Source organism: Mercurialis annua, linkage group LG6 (genome assembly GCF_937616625.2).
Source record: "Mercurialis annua linkage group LG6, ddMerAnnu1.2, whole genome shotgun sequence".
Taxonomy (NCBI): Eukaryota; Viridiplantae; Streptophyta; class Magnoliopsida; order Malpighiales; family Euphorbiaceae; genus Mercurialis; species Mercurialis annua.
The window spans coordinates 5,641,847-5,663,280 of record NC_065575.1 but is presented as its reverse complement, the minus strand read 5'-3'; the positions used below and the strand labels follow the sequence as shown (position 1 = coordinate 5,663,280).

The following is a 21,434-nucleotide window of genomic DNA, read 5'->3' as shown; positions in this document are numbered from 1 at the left end:
ACTATGTAGCTGGAAAATTCTCAACGTCATACATTTCGACATTTTATTTCTGTTTTTAAAAAAAATATATATAACATATTACTGTACATAATATAGTTTTCCTGTTTCAATGTTTCCTATTTAACACTTACTTTTTCGTGCTACTTAAAATAAGGGTATAAAAGAGTGAAGTCTTGGGTAATATAGCAAAATGTCTTGACTATCTGAAGTTAATTGTTTGCTACATCAAGAGATGCTTACTGTGGTGTTCTCAGTTATGTCTCACACAAAAATTGATGAACAGAGCGACTTAAACTTACTGATCGACACATTGATATCATTTGTCTTCTTCCAACTGAGACTTCTTCACATTTTTCTTAGCCACTACTAAATCAATGAGATCACTGTAACTCCATTTTTTCTTTTCTCTAGTCCCAGGTTCCAGAGATAAATAAGCCTCTTCACATTTCCTGAGGAACTGGCCCTTTCCAAATGCAGCAAGAACTAAAGGGTCGGTTTCCATTTCCACGCTTCTGCAAAGAAGACCCGTTCTTCTCCACTTCTCTATCGTTCCACTCCCTCGAAAACCTTTATCAATTGCGTCAAATAGAATTCCAACAGTGACTATATCGGGTTTGACAACATGGTTCCCCAAGTTGGTGAGGAAGATCCCCAAGTGCGTAAAGTCTTTAATCTTCAAATACGCTAGCAAAACAATGTTTATAAACATTATGTTCCACAACACTTCTGCTTCTTCCATCTCCCTCACAACAATATCAATGCCTTGTTGGCTGAGCAAACACGCATTAGAAAGAAGTAGTAGACACCAAACCATATCCGTTCTACCGCTTCTTTTCGTAATATAATATGCCAACTTCTCCAATCTCGAAAACATGAAGTTTTCAATATAAACTAGAGCTATTTTCCTAACCAAATCTTCATTAAAATCCCGTGTGTTGGTCCTTACCCGCTTCATAACCGTCTCCATCTTATCCACAACTCCAAAATTTGCATAAGCCTCAACCATTGCAATCAAAGCAGAAGACTTCAAATCTATCCTTTCCATTCGAGTCCTTTGATACGCCTTTTCCATTCTTGTAAGCAAACCCGCTCGTGCAAACTCTTCGATAAGCACATTATAAGTTATCCGATCTGGAGTACACCCATCCATCTCCATCTTCTTCAAGCACATTCCCATCTCATCGTACATTTTGAACTTCCCGTAAGCTTGTATCAAGCCATCATAGGTATCGCTTTCTAAGGTCAAATTGGTTTCTTTCATTTGATTAAGATGAAAAAGAGCATCATCAAATTTTCCATTTCTAGCAAATCCATGTATTAAAGAATTGTAAACTTGTAGAGATGGACTTAAACAAAATGTCTTCATATCAGTGAATGCCAAGACTGCATCTTCCATTAAACCTTCTTCACCTAACATCTCTATAATCTTCTCATAGTTAAATTCATTAATTCTTGAATTCTCTCTGTCCTTCCACATATTAAAGACCTGTTCAGGTATTCTTGAGCCTTAAACATTGTGTAGGAAGAATTATAGTGGTGTTTGAACTTTTAATAATATGCCGTTTTAGTGCCTAACTTTCTATTACTTTTAATTTAGTATTTCAACTTTTAAAAGTGTATTAATGAAGAACAAAAGATTACCTGGAGAATCTCGTCAGATCTAGACGACTGTCTAAGAAATCTAATAACAGTCCAGAAATGGTCTCTGGACCAATCGCCATCGTCCTCAAGCATTTGCAAGGGGCACGAGCCCTTCTTGTTGAGCCTGGCGAGCAATTCCTTGAACCTCTGGTGCTCATGGAAGCTCTCAACGAGGAGCGTCTTGTGTTTGGTTGAGTAATCTTGAGAAATGGCATGCGATGGATTGAAGCAAGTGACTGGTTTAGTGATTTTGATTTTGGAGAAGAGGAAATTTGGATTGGTTGCGTCAAATTTGTATGGGTAAAATGTTGTGAAATTGTTTTGGAGAGTGGATATTTGATTCATTACGCTCTCATTCTGTAGGAACTGTTACTAAATGTTTTGCAGCCTTATGTTGGTTGATCATTGATGCCAATTGAGGTGAATTGAAAGTTGAAACCTAAGTTTATGAGGTCAAGTAAATTTAGGATGGGATTTTAATAATTTCCTCTTATATTTAAGTAAATTTAGGATGGGATTTTAATAATTTCCTCTTATATTTTATTGCGTTTATAACCTATTTCTTAATTTGATACTCTGGCCGTTTCAAATAATTGTCTGTTTTTATTTTAATAGCTCACCTCGATCCAATTTTTTTTCATTTTGTCCGAGAAGATTTAAAGTGATAGATATTATGAAATAAAAAATAAGTAAAAGCGGAGAATTATAAGCTGAAAAGAGTCATTATTTGATCTACTAATTAATTATGACTAGTCTCGTTTTACGTGCTACGCACGTGTCTCGTATTGTGACTCGTCAATTCATGTATTATTATTTTAAAATAAATTAAACAAATTAAATTAATTTTTTTTGTAGTTTTACACATAACTAAAAAAGATTTGGACAATATTAATTGCGTTGCTAGTGTAATCAAACCAAAAAATTAATATTCCTATTAATTTGGAAAAGATTAGCTATTTTTTCTATACAAAATTAGTATTCCTCTGTCATGGTATTTTATTTTAACTAAAACTCTAATTATAATAATTTTTTAGTAATTAATTAAATAACTAATTTGTTAATGACTATAAAACCGTTACTTAATATAAATTAAAAAGAGTTTGTAGATCGAGGTGAGCTAGCCGATCTACAAACTCCAAGAGGTCACCTGAAAAAGACAGAAAGACAGAGGTCAGACCGAATACTGGTGGGATCACCGGCAATTCGCTCCGACACTCAAATTAGTTTGTGTATAAAAAGAAAAATAAGAGAAATAGAGAAATAACGGTGAAAAAAAAAACCTTTAGAGTTTGCATATAAGGTGCTTTTTATAGGTTCACACCGTGCAAACCTGATGTAGCAGATTCTTTCTCTTCTCCGGTCCCCACATTTTGGTTAGCTGACGTGGCAGCATCTGGTTACGTCTCAAGCGTTGTGTCAAATACACGATATGTAAGAAATATTCTCTGTGTGCCAGATTCCGTTTGTGGTTGTTAGGATTTACTACTATCTTGGTCTGTATTTCTATCCTATTTCTTAGTTCGTATCACGTCTTGGATGTCCATCCATATATATGTCGAGATATCCAAACTTCTCTTAATATGTGCTAATGTCCTCTCCTTCTGTCGATGTTACTGATGTCCCGTTTAACTGAGGCTGCTTCGCCCTCTTCATGTGTTACTACTACGTTATCAAATATTAAATAAAAAAAAGTTTTAAAAATTGAAGTATTTGCACTTGAAAATAAAAAGTTATTTCAAAACTATCTTACTTTTACTTTTGAAAAGTAATTATAATTTTTTATTGCGAGTTTTGTCAGTTATAGTCAAATTTTTCAAAATTATTTTGTTTAGCATATTTTTATATATTTGAAATCTTTTGTAGTCATTCATGAATCAAACCTAAATTCTCGAGGTGAAATTTTGTCCAATTTCGGTTTAATTCACGCATGACTAGAAATAGTTCCATATATTTTAAAATGGGCTAAACTAACCGATTTTGAAAGGTTTGGCTATTACTGATAAAATCCGCAAACGTTTGATATTTTAGTAGTATTAATTCTTTTTATACTATATTTTGCTAATTACACTCAATATCTATTCTTAAGAAGTATAAAAATAATATTTTTTTTCAATTAGGATTTCATTCACACAAAGAGTCATATCTCGCATTCTTCTTAAATCTCAAATCTATCTCTTCCTTTCAAGTCTCTACTTTTTTAATTCATGACGTCTGCGTGTGCAAGATTGTTGCCGTCTTTCTTCTGGTAGTTTGTGTTCTATAAAACTTCATCGTCATCGTCATCATCATTGTCTTTCTTCCGATGGTATTATTACGAGTATGCTCTTTTACCCCGTCGTGTTTTTGCATTTGTTTAGATTTTTTGTACAAAAACTATTTTAGATCTCATATCAATATGAGTAATTGTTTTATATTGTTCATATAAATTTATTGTTAACAAAAAAAATTATTTTATATTCTAATTTATTTTGATACTATTGATTTTGTATACAAAAAAATGATTTATGATTTTTTTTTAAAATATATCATAAATACACCAATTTTTGATGTATTTACACTAAAAATCTATAAAATATATTATAAAAACACTATGAAATACACCATAAAATATTATAAAAAGCACCACCAAAAATATTGATAAAACGATAAGAAAAACATAAATGTTGGAAAATAATTTTTTGTTTGATAAATAAAAAGGATATGAGTCCTAAATATGCTAAAAAAAAAAAAGAGAAACAAATTGGATATTCTAAAAAATTTCCTCTTGAAAATAAAATGGTGTGGGCAAACTTTTTTCATCAATCTATATCTATATCTATATTATATATAAAAGCACGGATGGGGGGGGGGGGCAAGCAAATTTACCTAAAGATCCTTTCAAATTTATTTTAATAGTCGGTTTTATAGTATTTTCTTAATTAAAAAAAATAAAATAGGAAATAGTTGAATTTAATGTTAACAAGTAATTGTTATATTAATTAGTATATGGTACGTATAGTTCACTATATTTTCTAATTATTTCCTAAAATTGTGGTAACTTGATAACTAATGTAAGGTTTTATAGCCTTTCAATAAACCCAGATGCCTTTGATAATGGCTTTGCAAAACAAGAGCGAATATATCTCAAAATTAGAGAATATTATTTTAGAGGTCTGGCTTTTGTTGGAGATGTCTTTTGTGGAGATAAAATAGAGATGGACTCTAAAATCTGCTAATATTTTGGCTCATCAGTTGGCAGCTATGGCCGTTAGTTTTGAAGAGCAAATTTGGATTGAGTAATTACCAGTGAGTTTATAAAAATTACATGTGAGTTCAGCTCAATTTGCAGTTAGCTTTATTTCTGTTTTTGTTTAGTTTTTCAGCAAAAAAAAAAAACCTAGATGCCACAATTTCTGATTCTGATTTTGATACAATAAATTCAATTTGCTAATTTTTTTTTGAACCCGCGGATTATTTTTTAAAAAGTTTGAATGTGTTATTTAGAAAGTGGATTTTATGTTTTCTAATCCAACAAAATATAAATAATTTGATATTAATTATATATATAACATACATTTATATATTTATAATATATTTAAGTAATATAATTGATTGTTGATAAATATTATTAACATTAATTAATTTTAAAAAGTAATATATTGAAGTATTGTATTTATTTCTAATTAAAATTATGACTAATTTGATATTGATTATAAATAAAATAAATTAATATAATTATAATAAATTTAATAAATAAATAAATTGACGGATCACATTACGAGCCACGTGCATAGCACGTAATGCGAAACTAGTTAATTTTAAAAAGATTATATTAATAGTGTCTAAATTTTATCATTTTAATATTTAAATTTTGTAAATGAGTAACTTTTTTTGAAAAAAACGTATCAAACAAAATTACAAATTCCAATTTACTAATTTTTCATTGTAATTTTAAATCATTTAGAGAGGGTTTCAAAAACAAAAATCATTTATAGAGTCGACCCTCTGATAATTAATACACATGGTGGATCAAAAATTTATTAATTATTAGAATTATTAATTTATTGAATTTATATAAAAAAATTATAAAAGATATTTTAAAGCATCTACATTAATAGATCTAATATTAATATTATATTATAAAAAAACTAACTAAATACACTTTATAATCACTCAATTTAAAATAAATAATTTTATATTCAATTTAAAAAAATATCAATTGATATCAAACTAAAAAATAATTATTAAGAAATTGTATTCATAAAGTAAAATAATTTTTAATATTTTTTATACTAGAGATACTTTACTTACTTTAATTTGTTTATCTAATAATTTCTTTTAAAATTTCTCAAATGAATAAGAAAGTCATAATTTGATGGTATTTTAACTTACACTTTATGAATTAAGGTTAGTATTGCCTAAAATAAATCATCAATTGTTATATATTTCTTTAAAAAAAATCTCTCTAATAATTAATATTTATGTAGAATATATTTTAAATTTTATTAATTATTAAATAATAAAATTATTAATTATCTGACGTGAAACGAAGTTGGTTCTCTCAATTTTCTATTAATTATTAGAATTATTAATTTATAGAATATTAACTATTAGAGGGTCGACTGTACTAATTACAAAAATTACCAACTCTGATTTATTTGTTGGACGTGCCCGGTATCGACATTTACCCGTTCATTTGTAAACCCTAGAAAAAAGCAGCGGCGGTTTATTGCAAAAAAGCTGCGATGATCGAGTTAGGGAGACGCCCACGTTCCCGATCTCCCCGACATTACAACAATGCTCAGTGCTCCTCTTGCAAATGCGAGCGAGCTGGTGAGAAATACTATCCTCACAACGTCATAGCAAATCTGAATACTCTCACACGCAAAATGGTCGACGCTACCGGTAGGAAATGCATGGTAGAAGTAATTATCAACACTCTTCAAGAGAAAATAGCTTCCTTAATCTCCGATGAACCAGATCGAGAGACGGAATTCGATATGCGGAGCGTAACGAGAAAGTTTCGTGAGTGGAATTATGATATCGGGCGATTTCAAAAGAAAAAAGAGGCGCTGGAAAAAGAGTGTGAATCTGCGAAACGAGAGCTTGCTGATGCTCACAATGCTCTATCAGATGGGCTCAAATTTTGGATCGATTCGAAAGATACAGTGATTTCTATGTTCCATGCCAAACTCTACAAAAATTGGGGATGGTGTGCGTATCGCTATGAAATTGATCCACATTTATCACGGGAGCAACGTGAGGAAGTTCACACAGAAATTTGTCTTCACTTTGGTAAGTTATTTAGTAGTTTTTTAATTGAAAGTATTATTCAATTCATTTCTAATTCAAGTTTATTGTTTGTTCTATTCTTTTTTTTATAGGGATTATAGAGTAGCAGATCAGCTGATTTGATGCAGCATTTGAAGCGGTAGGATCTAGATTAATTAATTTCCAATTCACAATTAACACTTTTTTGTTTATATATTTTTTGAGATGGGTAACATTATCTGAATCTATGACTTTTTAAATGTTGAATTTAGTTAACTTTTGGTCAAAATTTTAAGTAGAGTATATTTTTCCAATTAAAATGGGACGGAAGGAAAAGCAGCAGTGAGACGATAATCTAAATTGATTATCAAATACCATTTTATTGTTTTAAACGTTAGGTTAGTATATATAATTAGAAAATTATAATGTTTATTATATGAATTTCTTTTATGTTGCATGGGAAGTTTGGTGTTGTAGTTGGGTCATTTAAGTTAACAGGCTGCTTATTTGGAAAGAATGTAGTCAAAAGTGTCATTAATATGCCAACTTCTCCAATCTGGAAAACATGAAGTTTTCAATATAAACTAGAGCTATTTTCCTAACCAAATCTTCGTTAAAATCCCGTGTGTTGGTCCTTACCCGCTTCATAACCGTCTCCTTCTTATCCACAACTCCAAAATTTGCATAAGCCTCAACCATTGCAATCAAAGCGGAAGACTTCAAATCTATCCTTTCCATTCGAGTCCTTTGATACGCCTTTTCCATTCTTGTAAGCAAACCCGCTCGTGCAAACTCTTCGATAAGCACATTATAAGTTATCCGATCCGGAGTGCACCCATCCATCTCCATCTTCTTCAAGCACATTCCCATCTCATCGTACATTTTGAACTTCCCGTAAGCTTGTATCAAGCCATCATAGGTATCGCTTTCTAAGGTCAAATTGGTTTCTTTCATTTGATTAAGATGAAAAAGAGCATCATCAAATTTTCCATTTCTAGCAAAACCATGAATTAAGGAATTGTAAACTTGTAGAGATGGACTTAGACAAAATGTCTTAATATCAGTGAATGCCAAGACTGCATCTTCCATTAAACCTTCTTCACCTAACATCTCTATAATCTTCTCATAGTTAAATTCATTAATTCTTGAAGTCTCTCTGTCCTTCCACATATTAAAGACCTGTTCAAGTATTCTTGAGCCTTAAACATTGTGTAGGAAGAATTATAGTGGTGTTTGAACTTTCAATAATATGCCGTTTTAGTGCCTAACTTTCTATTACTTTCAATTTAGTATTTCAACTTTTAAAAGTGTATCAAATGAGTATTAATGAAGAAGAAAGAGTAAGATTACCTGGAGAATCTCGTCAGATCTAGAGCACTGTCTAAGAAATCTGATAACAGTCCAGAAATGATCTTTGGACCAATCGCCATCCTCCTCAAGCATTAGCAAGGGGCATGAGCCCTTCTTGTTGAGCCTGGCGAGCAATTCCTTGAACCTCTGGTGCTCATGGAAGCTCTCAACGAGGAGCGTCTTGTGTTTGGTTGAGTTATCGTGAGAAATGGCATGCGATGGATTGAAGCAAGTGACTGGTTTAGTGATTTTGATTTTGGAGAAGAGGAAATTTGGATTGGTTGCGTCAAATTTGTACGGGTAAAATGTTGTGAAATTGTTTTGCAGAGTGGAAATTTGATTCATTACGTTCTCATTCTGTAGCCAATGTTTTACAGCTCAGTGTTGGTTGATGTAATTGAGTTGAGATTTTAATGTTGAAACCTAAGTGAAACAGATGTGTGGGTTTGCAAGGTCCAGTAATTTGGGATGGAATTAAAATTAAAATTTCGCTAATATTATAAGAGCATCACCTATGCAATGCTAAAATGAAGTGTTAATACTATAATTTAGCATTAAATATTAAAATGCAACTACAATGCAGTGCTATAGTTTGTGCTAAATTTAGCATATGCTATATCACGTGCTAAATTTAGCACAGACTATAGCATATGCTAAACTACAACAACCAATAGCATTTCTTTATTAATTACAATTTACCACGGTTATTTTTTTTTTTGCATTTATTATTTTAATATTTTTTTACCTTTTTATTTTTTTCATTTAAATTTTGTGCTTCAATTTAATTTTACGGTCTCGATTTGATTTTTTAATAATAGACCATATATTAATATAATAAAAAAATTTATATAAAATATTTTTATATAGTTCATCGATGATTCGATTCTTTTAATTATTTCTTTTGAAAAGCTCATTATTATATCAAAATAAAAATTATATTAATTTTTGTTTAAAAAATTATAAAATAATTAGAAACTTATAAAATTCAGAGATAATTATCTTAATAAATAATTATAACACTTATTTTTAACTTTGTGCATTGGAGAAAAAATTAGAATGCTATGCTATTTATAGCATTTTAGCACTTTTTCATGCTAAACTTAGCATAAAATATAGCACCACATTGAAGATGCTCTAAGATATTGAAATTTAAAAATGAAAGACATGATAAAATGATTTCTAGCATTTTATATTACCGTTGGTTATCGATTTTTAATTGGAGGTTTAATTATAATACAATTAAAATTTATATTTTGAGTAAAAAATAAAAATTTGTGATGATAATATATAGTATATGTGATTTTCTTTACATTTAACTTTATATTTTTTTTACGTTTGGAAGAATACTAAATTAAAATATGGGTTGAAATTTTTTATGTAATTAAATATTTAATAAAAGAGAATAAGATGATTAAAAAAAGTTAAATAAATTTTAAAAGGAATTATGTGAATTCCAATTTTGATACTCCCTCCGTCCCGTAAAGATAGAAAAAGCACCCATTTTACAAGAATTAAGAAAGTAGTTATTTATAGGTAACTTGTGATAATTTGTCTAAATTACCCTTTGTAATCAATTAGTTATGTACATTTCCCAAAGTCACTTTACTAATTATAGCATTTACAACTCATTTATTTATCTTTTCAAAATATGCATTTAATGTTTTATGATAAGCATGTAGGGGTATTTTGATAATTTTTGACTTAACTAACTCCACCTTTTCTATTTTTATAGGACAAAAAAAGGTGGTACTTTTTCTATCTTTACGGGACGGAGGGAGTATTTAAAATTTTAACATACTTTAAAGAGTTTTTAAATTTTTTTAAAATGCGTATATATATAGAGTCTATTAGTATGAATTTGATAATAAAATGAAATATACTAAGTGATAACGTAGTGGTAATGCATAATAGGGGCGAAATAACCTCACTAAAGTGTAGTATCGCTAAGTCAAACAATAAATTGATACAACTGAGATGCGGATAATCAGGAAATTAGAACACGCGAATAGCTCAGAGCTCATGGCTCATCGATACCGCGGAACTTGCAGGTCGCATTCTCCTGACAGCTCATCCGAGAGACCAAAGGCACGAATTCATACAAGGAAGTTAGCCGCATTACTATTACTCGGAGAGCATGCATGCGTAACAAATTAGAGGTGACCATAGAAGATATTCTGACACATAAGAATGTCCACCGTGTCACCAGGGACGGACCTACGTGGAGACCAGGAGTGGCCATGGCCACCTCAAAATATGGACGCACCAAGGCCTATTACTTGAATGTTACTAACTTATATATTGCACTTTAACTTATAAGTTCCATCTAACGAAAAATTCTATTAACTTATAAGTTCCACTTCTAATTTAAAAATTTTAATTATTATTTTCTATAATTAACTTGGATATTAATATCATATTTTATTTATATAATAATTACATAGATATCAATTTTTACACACATATTACTTAAACTATCTAATTCCATATGAAATTTAATTTTCCAATAACCATTTAATATAAAATTTTATTTTTTATATATAAAAATATCTCATAAAAAAACGATATTGGAAAATCCAAATTTTAAATGATACATTTTCATTCATTTAAAATAACTAGCTTTAAGTCTTATTTTTATGTTTTATATATTTATTTAAATATTTGTTATTTTTATCATGTTAATATTATATATACAATTACAAGCGCACCCAATAATATCTAATACAAATTTAGAAGCATATAAATTAATATATTTTTTTTTTGAGTTGTTTAATTTATATTTATTAAACATATCAAAAATTATCTATAATAATTTAGTCTTGGCCCTCTCAATGTTATATGTCTAGGTCCGTCACTGCGTGTCACTATGCACCTGACACGCCACTTGAGGCATAACCAAGTCGGCCACCTAAGGCAATTGAAAGTTGAGACTAGAGTGAGAAGAAAAAAAAATTCAACTTATATAAACCACCTTATATACAAATTCTAAATTATATTCTCAAGCAATATTCTTTTTACTTCCTCTCTTTTTTCCTTCACTGAACTGATTTGAGTGTAGGGGTGGATGGCCGGTGAACCCCCACCGACATTCCTTCTGACCTTTATTTGCTCTTTATTCTCGGGTGGATTAAAGCACAGCTCGGGTGTGAATATAAATTTATAAATAATAAATATATTATATTTTAAAATGGTTTGATAATTGAAGGATGGAACCAAAATATAATACTCCCTCCGTCCCAATAGAGTTGTCCACTTTGCCTTTATCACACAGTTTAAGAAAAGCAATTATTGTTTATGGGTTTTGTAAACTTTTCCTTACTTTTCTTGTCATACCCCTATTTAATATAGGGTCCACTTGCAATTTACTCATTAGTGGATTTTAAATAGGGGTAATATAGGGAAATTAAGTGTAAAAATTAGTTACTTTTTGAAAGTGGACAAGAGTTTTGGGACAAAAAAATTTCTCAAAGTGGACAACTCTATTGGGACGGAGGGAGTAAAAGTTTCCAGATTTAAAATGAACTGAATAATTTGTACAACTTGAAATAACCTTATTTTTTTTGTTCTTACTTCACAAAAACATTAGTATAATTGAAATAATTTTTTAAGTTATTTTTTTTAAATTGATATTATGTATTTTTATTTTGTTGAAAGTAAATTATTTAATTGATTTTTTCGGTTAGAATCAACTCCATGAATATTTTTCTATAATAGAAAAATCCGTTGATAGAAAATTTAAATATAAATTATCGGGGAGGAACTCAATTTAAAAAGAAAAAATAGGTTACATATGTATATTTTTCCGTTACAATACAAGTGAAGTGTGGACATCAAACTCAAAGATCAAACAACAAATAGTCAACAACTTCAAAATAAAATAAAATAAAAACCGTATTTTCTTTTATTTTCTCTTTAATAAAAACAACGTAAATCCAAAGGCATTAAAGCTCATAATTCATAAAGCATGTACTTCTATTTTGGTTCCATAAAGTCGATGCTATTATAATCAACTTTTGTTAGCTTGTGGGGATCCTAATTTTGATTGGTGGTCGTCGTAATTATATCACAGCCACGTGACTTAACTTTTTCCTCACCCAAAAGAAGGATAAGCTGACATTTCCTATCGGCGCATTTTAGTCACCAAAACGCTTAAGTGCACTGAAAATCCTTTCCCATTTACAACATTTTTGCTCAAAATCAAAACTAACCCATAAAAACAAAATAAAATCTTTCGAGCTATATAAACACTTTCGTATTTTATTATGTTTATTTTCTTAGTGTTATACATACCAGTTAGTTGTTAGCGGAATATTAACCATATTTTTAAATCAGGCAAACACGGCCTGTGCAAGAGTTGGGAGTTGAATCCCCAACCTGTAAATGATATACGGAGAGAGGCTTAGGTATATTAACCATATTTTAATGTTTCTTTTTAAACATATGATTAGGAATATATATATTTCATTAAAAAAATTATACTCTCCGTCTTAAAATAATAGTCCACTTTTTCTTTTAACACAGTTTAAGAACACAATTAATACTCTAACTTTTTACAACTTTATTTTTTATTTTTTCTATATACTAGTTTCGCATTACGTGCTATGCACGTGGCTCGTAACGTAACTCGTCAATGTATATATTAATAAATTTATTATAATTATATCAACTTTTTACTTATAATTAATATTAAATTAGTTTATAATTTTTATAAAAGTAAATATAATATATTCGGTTATTAATTTTTTTTCATACTGAATTTATTCTTCTTTTAGTTTTATAATAACCATAATTAAATAATTAACTTAATTTTATTAATAATATCTTTAAAAATAATAAAATAATAAATTTAAATAATAATATATTGACCAAATATACTATTTTAATTTTGTAGTTAAATCAAACTACAAGATATGTATTCCTACTAATTTGGAGACAATTTAGTTATTTTTTACATACTAAAAACTAAATTGAAGATAATTTAGCTACCTATTCTAATTAGGACTTTAATTACAATAGTGATTAATTAAATAACTAATTAGGTAATGACTATAAAACCATTATTTAGTGTTAAACTGAAAATGATTATTAGGTAAATTTGCCTGTCTCCCCCCCCATCCGTGCTTTTATATATAGTATAGATGATGTCTAATTTACTTTTTAGGCTAAATAAATGATACACATTAAATAAATATAAAATGGAAAAATCATCACTTTAAATTATAATTTGTAAGGAATGTGAACAATTATTTGGGACAAAAAAAGAAGAAAAATGGACTATTATCTTGATACGAAATAGTTAGTTTAAAATAATGGTCTAATGTCTTAAAAAGTCCCGACCTTTTAGCATATTTTTAATTTTATCCTGACATTGAAAATCGATCAGTTTTATCTATTTTGTATTTTTTTTATTTCAATTTCTGACAATTTTTATATTTAAAAGATGAAATTATTTAAATTAAATTTATTTTTATTTTAAAAAGTACAAATAAACTCTTTGTTTTTAAAACTAACAAAAAAACATAAATAAATTAAAACTAGTACAATTTTTACTAGTATGAAATTTTGTTTTGAATAAAATTAGGGTTAGAGATGGACATCTAACGTGCGCACCCGTGGGATACGTTAAGGCGTTATCTTCGCTGTCTGTCAGTCCACCGTACTTCCCCGTAGACCCCAACAACAACAACTGAAGAAAAAAAGAAAAGACTTTGTTTTTCTGTGTGCTTCTTTTTCCCTACTCACACTCCCACACTAATTTTTTTTAAAAAAGTCTCATTGATTTTAGTGTGTTTTCCTAAAAATCTCTGTGTTTTTTCTCGTTCTGCAGCAAACAATGAACAATCAAAACCACCCAAAAACTCAAGGTTTTTCTTTTGATCTTTTTTTTAATGATGGGTTTGTCAAATTTTTAATCTTTTCTTGTTGTTCTTTATGTAGAAAGATTTGTGGGTACTGTTTACATTTTCGTTCTTGGATTTTTCTTTTTATTTTCTTGCTCTGTGTCGTTTTCTGATGTTTTTTACTTAGTTTTTGTATTGTAATGGATGTTCTTGTTGGTGAATTATGCAGGACATGATAGCCATGGAGTTCATGTGTGTAGCAAATGTGGTTGGTCGTTTCCGAATCCACATCCAAGTGCAAAACAGAGGCGTTCTCATAGGAAGATCTGTGGTTCCATTGATGGGTTTAAGCTCCCGGTTCACTCAGATAATTCTACCCATTCGGCTATTTCGGACGATGAGCATCAATCTGATGAAGATCACAAAACCCCCAGTGAGTTAATGCTGTCATCTTCTGTGATATGTTGTTAATTTGTGATGCTTATAGTGTAATATAGTTGAATTAATGCTTGTAAATTGAGTTGATGGTTGGAAATTTCGGTTGTTTTTAAGGCCCTAGAGTTTTGATGAGAAGTAGTAGTGAAATGGGCAGTGGTGCAAGAGGGGATAGATCAGGTAGATCGGAAGACGAAGTATTTACGGATGCGGTTGCGGAGTTTACAGATAGTGGATCTGGAAAGGGTCCTGAAGAGTCTTCGGGTGATGTTAAGAAACGGGAGACATATGCAGATACCGTTGCTGAAAAAGATTTCAGGACCTATTTTTCATTTGAGGATGCTGCATTTTCCGGTAAGGATTCAGTGGAATCAGACATTTAATTTATAGCATTGCTCATTTATATGTAGTTTAGTGTGTAATTACCTGATATGTTTGGTTATCCAGTTAGATTTGGACGAGGTTGCTTTGCTGATCAAGCATTTCTATTTATTTATATAGGGTGATTTGGATAATAACACCGTGGACTGGATTTACTATTGTTATAATTAAGTTCATTAATGTTGTTTTGTTTCTTAGAGTCGCCATAGTGCCCGAGTATTATAACTATAACTTTCTATATTGGCAATTTGCATAATCCATTAAGATTATGGAGATTTTGATTGATAGTCTGAGGGTTTAAGGAAAATACTTAAATGGAATAAACATCTCCATAGCTGGTTAGTTACTTTAGATGCTCCCATTACTCTTTAAAGCAGGTCATGTTTGTCGTATATGGTCTAATTTATGGTACGGTTATCTAAGATTCTACGTTTTTACCAGAGCTATGAAATTCAATATATATGATGAGAAGCAGTAATAACTTAATTTTTTCTTATAGAATTTTAATTTGAATGTCAATCTAGTATTCAGAATAAGTTTCTTTTTCCATTTTTTGTTTGTATATATGAAACATGGTTATGAAGTGTTGTTTTCTTCCATTTATATTTGGTCTTAGCACTTTTTTCTTTAGTATGATATCATTTTTTATATCCTTTTAAATGAATTTCCTTATATACAAATATTGAATGTGCTCTTTTCATAAAATGTACATTTTTTTCACATGTTTAATATGTTGGTATATAGATTATCATTGACCATTTCTTGTAGCAAGCAATATCTTTTAGTTAAAATATAATAAAAGTGCTATTGCTGAGCATTTTAAAGATGAACCCTGTTTTTTTAAAAACATTGACCGAGTCCTTCAACCTTTTTGTAGAACTTTTTTTAATTTTAGAACCACATTAGAAGAAATTTGACATATATTTTGATTCTGAAATTTAACAAAGAAACTAGCAGTGGTGATATTATTGAATTGATGGTTGAATATTTTGCTGATTCACTTTAAAAGTTGGTATATACTAACATCATGCATCTTGGTGATGGATAGAATAGGGCATATTTCAAATAAAAAATTGTTTATAATTAGAAGGGGAAATTGGACTTATATTTTATTTTGTGGTGTAATTGTAGGGGTAAGACTTGTCAATTAGAAACTGATTTGAATCTGAAATTAAGTTCACAAAAATATTTTTATATTTGAGAAATGCTTGCGTCTTATAAATTTATTACTACCCTAGTTCCTTATTTAGTGCATTGGGAAAGCATATTGGCGAGACGACTTTAGCTTTTTAAAACCTTAAAGAGATAGTGAGGGCTACGTTGTAGCCTTTCCTTTAGTAGCGATTGCACTAAGAAGTTCTGGAGATGACTTATTGAGTGATTAATTATTGTTAAATAGTTATTGGATCTGCTGAGAGGGGAGGTTTATTTTTCTGTGCAAAAAGGGGCAATGAAGGAATAAAGCTAAAGGTAATGAAGTGAAGGATAATCATATTTTTGATGTAATGAAGTTTTAATAAGTCATCAATCATGTAAAAGGAAATTGATTAGAATAGTTGAATAATGCATCTAGGGTAAATCTGGATATTTATTTTCGAAGGTTGGTTGACTTTATCAAGCCACTGTAAGCAATGGAGTCTGTTTACTTGCTGCTTTGGAAACCTACAACCTTTACTGCTAGATTTTATAGCTAAGAACCTTGGAACGAGTGGCTTCTTATTACGAGTCATGAGAATCTTTCGTGCCTGCTAGCTATTAAAAATAAAGGGGTGCAACCCTGATCTGATGCCGCATTTGTATAGAGTATATTTATCAATTGCACAAACCGTCTACTTGGTTCTGTATTTTCTTCTTTCGATTATATTTTATCAAATTGAAATTTCTGATGGTCCCATTTCCAGACTTTCATGATAACGTTGTGTAACTGTGCAGATACGGTTACACCTTCAAGCAATTCAGCTCACAGCAGTCATATGCAAAATACAGAAGTTCAAGCAATGTCTGGAAGCACACAAGATTCTAAAACTCCTGTTCTAAATACAGCCATTGACTTCATGGAAAGATCATCGAGTGATATTAAGACTGGAGAATCTGTGTATGAGTCTTGTGATGATAGAGGACATTCTTCATTTGACTTAAACCCCATCCATCTTGAATTGCAGGCAGATGAATTACCAAATAAGATCGAGAAAACTGGTAGTAATGATGCACCGGAGACTGATGCAAAAGGAAATGAGAAAACAGAAAATAAAAAGATCGAGACGGACACAAAAGTGATTGAAGAAAGAAATTTGGACAGTGATGTAGGTGAAGCCACTGAGACAATCTCCGAGTTAGGGAAACCAGACGATAAAGATTCAGATTCTGAACCAGATGCTGGAGCTGTTCAGTCGAAGGAAAATGTCCTCTCTTATGAACTACATTCTGGTGAACTTTCGAATTCTTCTATACATGCTTCTCAAATCAAAGTGGATGCTGTTGAAGGAGTGGCCTCTGGTGGTTCTGTCGATTTGGGTGAGCCTAGCAATGGAGAGGAAATTAAAAGTGAAAACTTCCGTGTGTTTTCAGTTCCTGATGATATACCTGTAGTGGAAAACGCCGAGGCCATGATTGTAGGTTTTAAAGATCTTAGAGGAGGGAGATTACCCCAATTAGTTAATGTAGACTCACTTGATTTGGGTAATGAAGTCGAGCAGTCTGTCGTCAAGGATAATGTTTCTACTTTCGATTCAAACCAAATAGAAGGAATAGATGCCTCTGTTTCTGATATGCATGTTATGGAAGGCAACTTTGAACATATGGATAAGAACGAGGAGCATATTGTTGAAAAAGTTCCTGATGAAACAGATATTGAAACTCGTCAGGACAATGTTACCATTAATGAAAACCAAAAGACAGAAACATGTGCTCCTGGAATTGAGGTTGAGAAAATCACTCTTCAATATCCTGAAGAAGAGCTACCTGATGGTAAAAGTTCATCACAGGAAAAGTCTTTAGAACATTCTAAAGAGTTCTTAGTTGATATGGATCCTGTGGCTGCTACAATGGTTGAAGTCAGGCAGATAACCAATATAAATAGTGTGGGCGATGCAGCAGTAGGTGACGATGCAAAAAGCAGAGCCGGAAAATGTGATATAGTTGAAAATGATAGGGTTAAAATAGTTGAGGACGAGAGATATCCAGAAAATGTAATGGCAACTTCAGAAGAGGGTAAAGTTGAAAGCTATAATGCATCTGAAACTGAAACCGAGGAAGTTAATTCCACATCAGGATCAATGGTGGGAAATTTAGTGAAGACAACGCCTGAACCTGTTAAAAATCTGCAAGAAGATGATGTTATACCAGAGATTATATCAGGGAGAAATTTATCGGAATCTGAATGTATACAATTGAGTGGGGCTTCAGATAAGCAGGAGGGTTTAAAGGAACTTGAAACCAATAACAATAAAACGGCTCAGATGGAGGGTGCTTCCAGCATTAATGCAGCTGCCGAGTGTGGTAACAATGGAAACAATGATGAATTTCTGAAGTCTTCAGATAGTGTTGGAGTTATTGAGGTATTATACAAGTCTTCAGATAAAATTGATGATGTTGAGATATTACAGAACGAAACGGCTCAGGTGGAGGGTGCTGGCAGCGTTAATGCAGCTGCCGAGTCTGGTAACAATGGAGACAATGATGAATTACTGAAGTCTACAGATAAAGTTGGAGTTGTTGAGGTATTGCAACACAAGACGTCAGATAAAATTGATGATGTTGAGATATTACAGAAATCTTCAGAAGAACATGCAAAAGAAGAGCCTCAACATTCTTCTGCAGATGCAACCTCTTCCATTCAAAATTGTCCGCATGTTGGAGATAATCATGCCAGCGGGATTGCATCTGAAAATCAATCTCAATTGTTCCCCGAGGATGGTGAAAATACAACTGTTACACAACAGCTTGGTTTATCTACAACTGATCTATCTGTCGATTCCAGTAGCCAAACTGATAGCTTGGAAGGCCACTGGGGTTCCGTATCAGGTAACCTTTCTTTAAATGTTTTTTTTTCTCTCATACCTATACACATATTGTTTATCTGGTTTAATATTTAAAGAGGCTATTACAAGAATTGGAACAAGGTGTAAACAAATGCCTTTAATTTCATGTTGACAACTGATGTACAAAATCTGGGGCTGTTGATGCAATCATGCAAACACTTGTCGAGTGCACTTAGGATGCAGTTGTTTTCTTATTACATGTCTGGTTCTAAAGGATTTCACAAATTCATTTGTAGATGAATTTAGTTGTGTTTGGTTTATTTAGAAATTCATTTACTAATTCTAGTTCTATTTGGAAAAAAAAAAATGAGTCGTGTATATTAAATGAATTTTATTAGTGATTTCATAAGTAAATAAAATGCATTCTAGATTAGAATTTGAACTAAACATAGGGTTAATGGTTTATGATGTAGCTCAGAAAAAACTTCTCTGAAATCTTGCAAAACCCGAGCAATCATTGTAAACACATGTTTTATCAAGATTGCTCGAAATCTGTCTTCTAAATTGAAATTACTTGCAGAAAGAGGATGTCCATGTTTCTATTTATTTAATTAGTGGTTTTGAAACTGTGCAGTTCTTTCTACTCAATCAGACATGCCAGCAATTGTCGATGCCGAACTTTTAGCAACAAATGGATTGAAAGCATCAGCAGCAGAAGCAGAGATTACCGACTCAAAGAAACAGCAAGCTTTTCCAGAAGGACAGCAACAGTCTGACAAGTCAGATATGGTTGAGGCCCCATCATTCATGACATTAGTCGAACCAAGAGATGGAGACAAAGCTGCTGCTTCAGAAATCCAAACAGTACAGGCGAAAGCTGTGGCTTCGCAAGCCGGTTGGTTTCCGTCTCTTACTCACGTTGTGAATGAATCGCAAGGAAGGAAGAAGAACGAAGAAATAATCGCTAAAGTCACGAACTGGAGCACAGGGAAGCAACACACTCCCTTGAAGAACCTTTTAGGTGAGGCTGCAGTGGCCAAAGCTGAAACCAAATTCAAGCTACAAAACGCCATAGAAGATCCAGCACCGGTTGTTCAGAAAGATGAAACCAAGGTAAAAGATGGTAGCGCCTCGCCTGCAATATCGGCAAATTCACCTGTGAGTGCAAAAACGACCGTCGCAGAATCCATTAAGAAAGATGCAGGCAGAGAATGGAATTCTCCGGCTCGGTATCCGGCGGATATCAAAAGAGAGAAAAAGAAAGTGAAAGGAAAACCATATTGGGCACAGTTTGTATGTTGCTCTTCTGTAAAGTAGGATATTGAAAGTTAAAAAGACAATGTAGAGAGTTATTGAATTTTATAGAGAAGATTGTGCCTTTTGTGTTCAAGTCACTTGTGCAAAATGTGGTCACTTGCATATTTAGATATAGTAGCTGTGAATGTTGGTTGACTTTAAATACATAAATTCTACTGTTCTATTATCTTCTCAGCTTAAATTCATTATATACACAAAATACAATACATAAATTCTACTGTTCTATTATCTTCTCAGCTTAAATTCATTATATACACAAAATATAATAGATCGTGGTTTGTTTGGTTTAAATGAATTTTATAGGGTTAATGTCAAAAAAATTCACGAACTTTACATGTTTTTTCATTTTAATCACGCAGTTTAAATTTTTTCATTTTCATGCACGAACACTTTTTCTCAAATTCATGCACGGTGCTTAGGTGTCACGGCTCCATTGGTATAATTCACTGAGTTGGATGCCATTTTAAACCAATGAATGAGTACCACCTCAGCACCGTGCATGAATTTGAGAAAAAGTGGTAGTTCGTGCATGAAAATGAAAAAATTTAAACTGCGTGATTAAAATGAGAAAACGTGTAAAGTTCGTGAATTTTTTTGACATTAACCCAATTTTATAATACCTTACATAATTAACTTGTAAATGAATATATTGTACTTGGTGTATTTAAAATTTAATTTACTAACTATATTTTCAATTTTTTTAGAATTTATTAAATTGATGTGGCGTGAATTATTAAATGAATTCGTTTTCAAATGAAATGAGTTCTAGAGTAGAACTGAACCAAATAAAATAAGTGCTCTTATTATTATTTTTTGGTGGTCTTGAATTTCCACAATGCTATTACTTTTATGATAAAAAAATTAGGGGAGAAAAAGTAATGTTTTGAAGTATTAGAGAATTGAATCGAGATTCACTTGAGCACTTCAATTTTTCTAAAGACGGATCAGTTTAGGACTTTTTACAAAAATATTAGGACTTTTTACAAAAATATTTATTTTCAGCTAAATGTTTGTAAAAATATACTATAATCTTTTTTTTTATTTTATAAAAATACACTTTTTAGTAGAGTATTGCTAGATAATTGACAGATGATCGTATTTTTAGAACAATAAAAAATTACAGCGTATTTTATAAAAAATCAAAAAAAGCGTAATCGGTATCGCCAGTGAGACCTAGCCTAAATGGCTAAAGCCCTCCACTGTATTCCTGAGGTCCCAGTAAGGCCAGTTGTTTATTAAAATT

At 31.1% G+C, this 21,434-nt stretch overlaps 4 protein-coding genes across 4 annotated transcripts; 2 read left to right on the top strand and 2 right to left on the bottom strand.

Moving 5' to 3' along the window:
• Positions 1 to 6: 6 nt before the first annotated feature.
• LOC126688082 (pentatricopeptide repeat-containing protein At4g14190, chloroplastic-like) lies at positions 7 to 2,111 on the bottom strand. The gene is made up of 2 exons (XM_050382656.2): positions 1,642 to 2,111; positions 7 to 1,486 (listed from the first exon to the last, which is right to left on the bottom strand). The coding sequence occupies exons 1-2, from the start codon at positions 1,984 to 1,986 to the stop codon at positions 317 to 319; spliced, it is 1,515 nt and encodes a 504-aa protein (XP_050238613.1). The 5' UTR covers positions 1,987 to 2,111; the 3' UTR covers positions 7 to 316.
• Positions 2,112 to 6,286: 4,175 nt separating this feature from the next.
• On the top strand, positions 6,287 to 8,693 carry LOC126688084 (uncharacterized). The gene is made up of 2 exons (XM_050382658.2): positions 6,287 to 6,915; positions 7,005 to 8,693. The coding sequence occupies exons 1-2, from the start codon at positions 6,366 to 6,368 to the stop codon at positions 7,016 to 7,018; spliced, it is 564 nt and encodes a 187-aa protein (XP_050238615.1). The 5' UTR covers positions 6,287 to 6,365; the 3' UTR covers positions 7,019 to 8,693.
• Positions 7,426 to 8,713, bottom strand: LOC126688083 (pentatricopeptide repeat-containing protein At4g14190, chloroplastic-like). Its single transcript, XM_050382657.2, has 2 exons — positions 8,242 to 8,713; positions 7,426 to 8,070 (listed from the first exon to the last, which is right to left on the bottom strand). The coding sequence occupies exons 1-2, from the start codon at positions 8,584 to 8,586 to the stop codon at positions 7,426 to 7,428; spliced, it is 990 nt and encodes a 329-aa protein (XP_050238614.1). The 5' UTR covers positions 8,587 to 8,713.
• A 5,192-nt stretch (positions 8,714 to 13,905) lies between these two features.
• Positions 13,906 to 20,264, top strand: LOC126686763 (uncharacterized). The gene is made up of 5 exons (XM_050380992.2): positions 13,906 to 14,102; positions 14,308 to 14,511; positions 14,631 to 14,867; positions 16,827 to 18,917; positions 19,509 to 20,264. The coding sequence occupies exons 1-5, from the start codon at positions 14,072 to 14,074 to the stop codon at positions 20,189 to 20,191; spliced, it is 3,246 nt and encodes a 1,081-aa protein (XP_050236949.1). The 5' UTR covers positions 13,906 to 14,071; the 3' UTR covers positions 20,192 to 20,264.
• Positions 20,265 to 21,434: the final 1,170 nt, after the last annotated feature.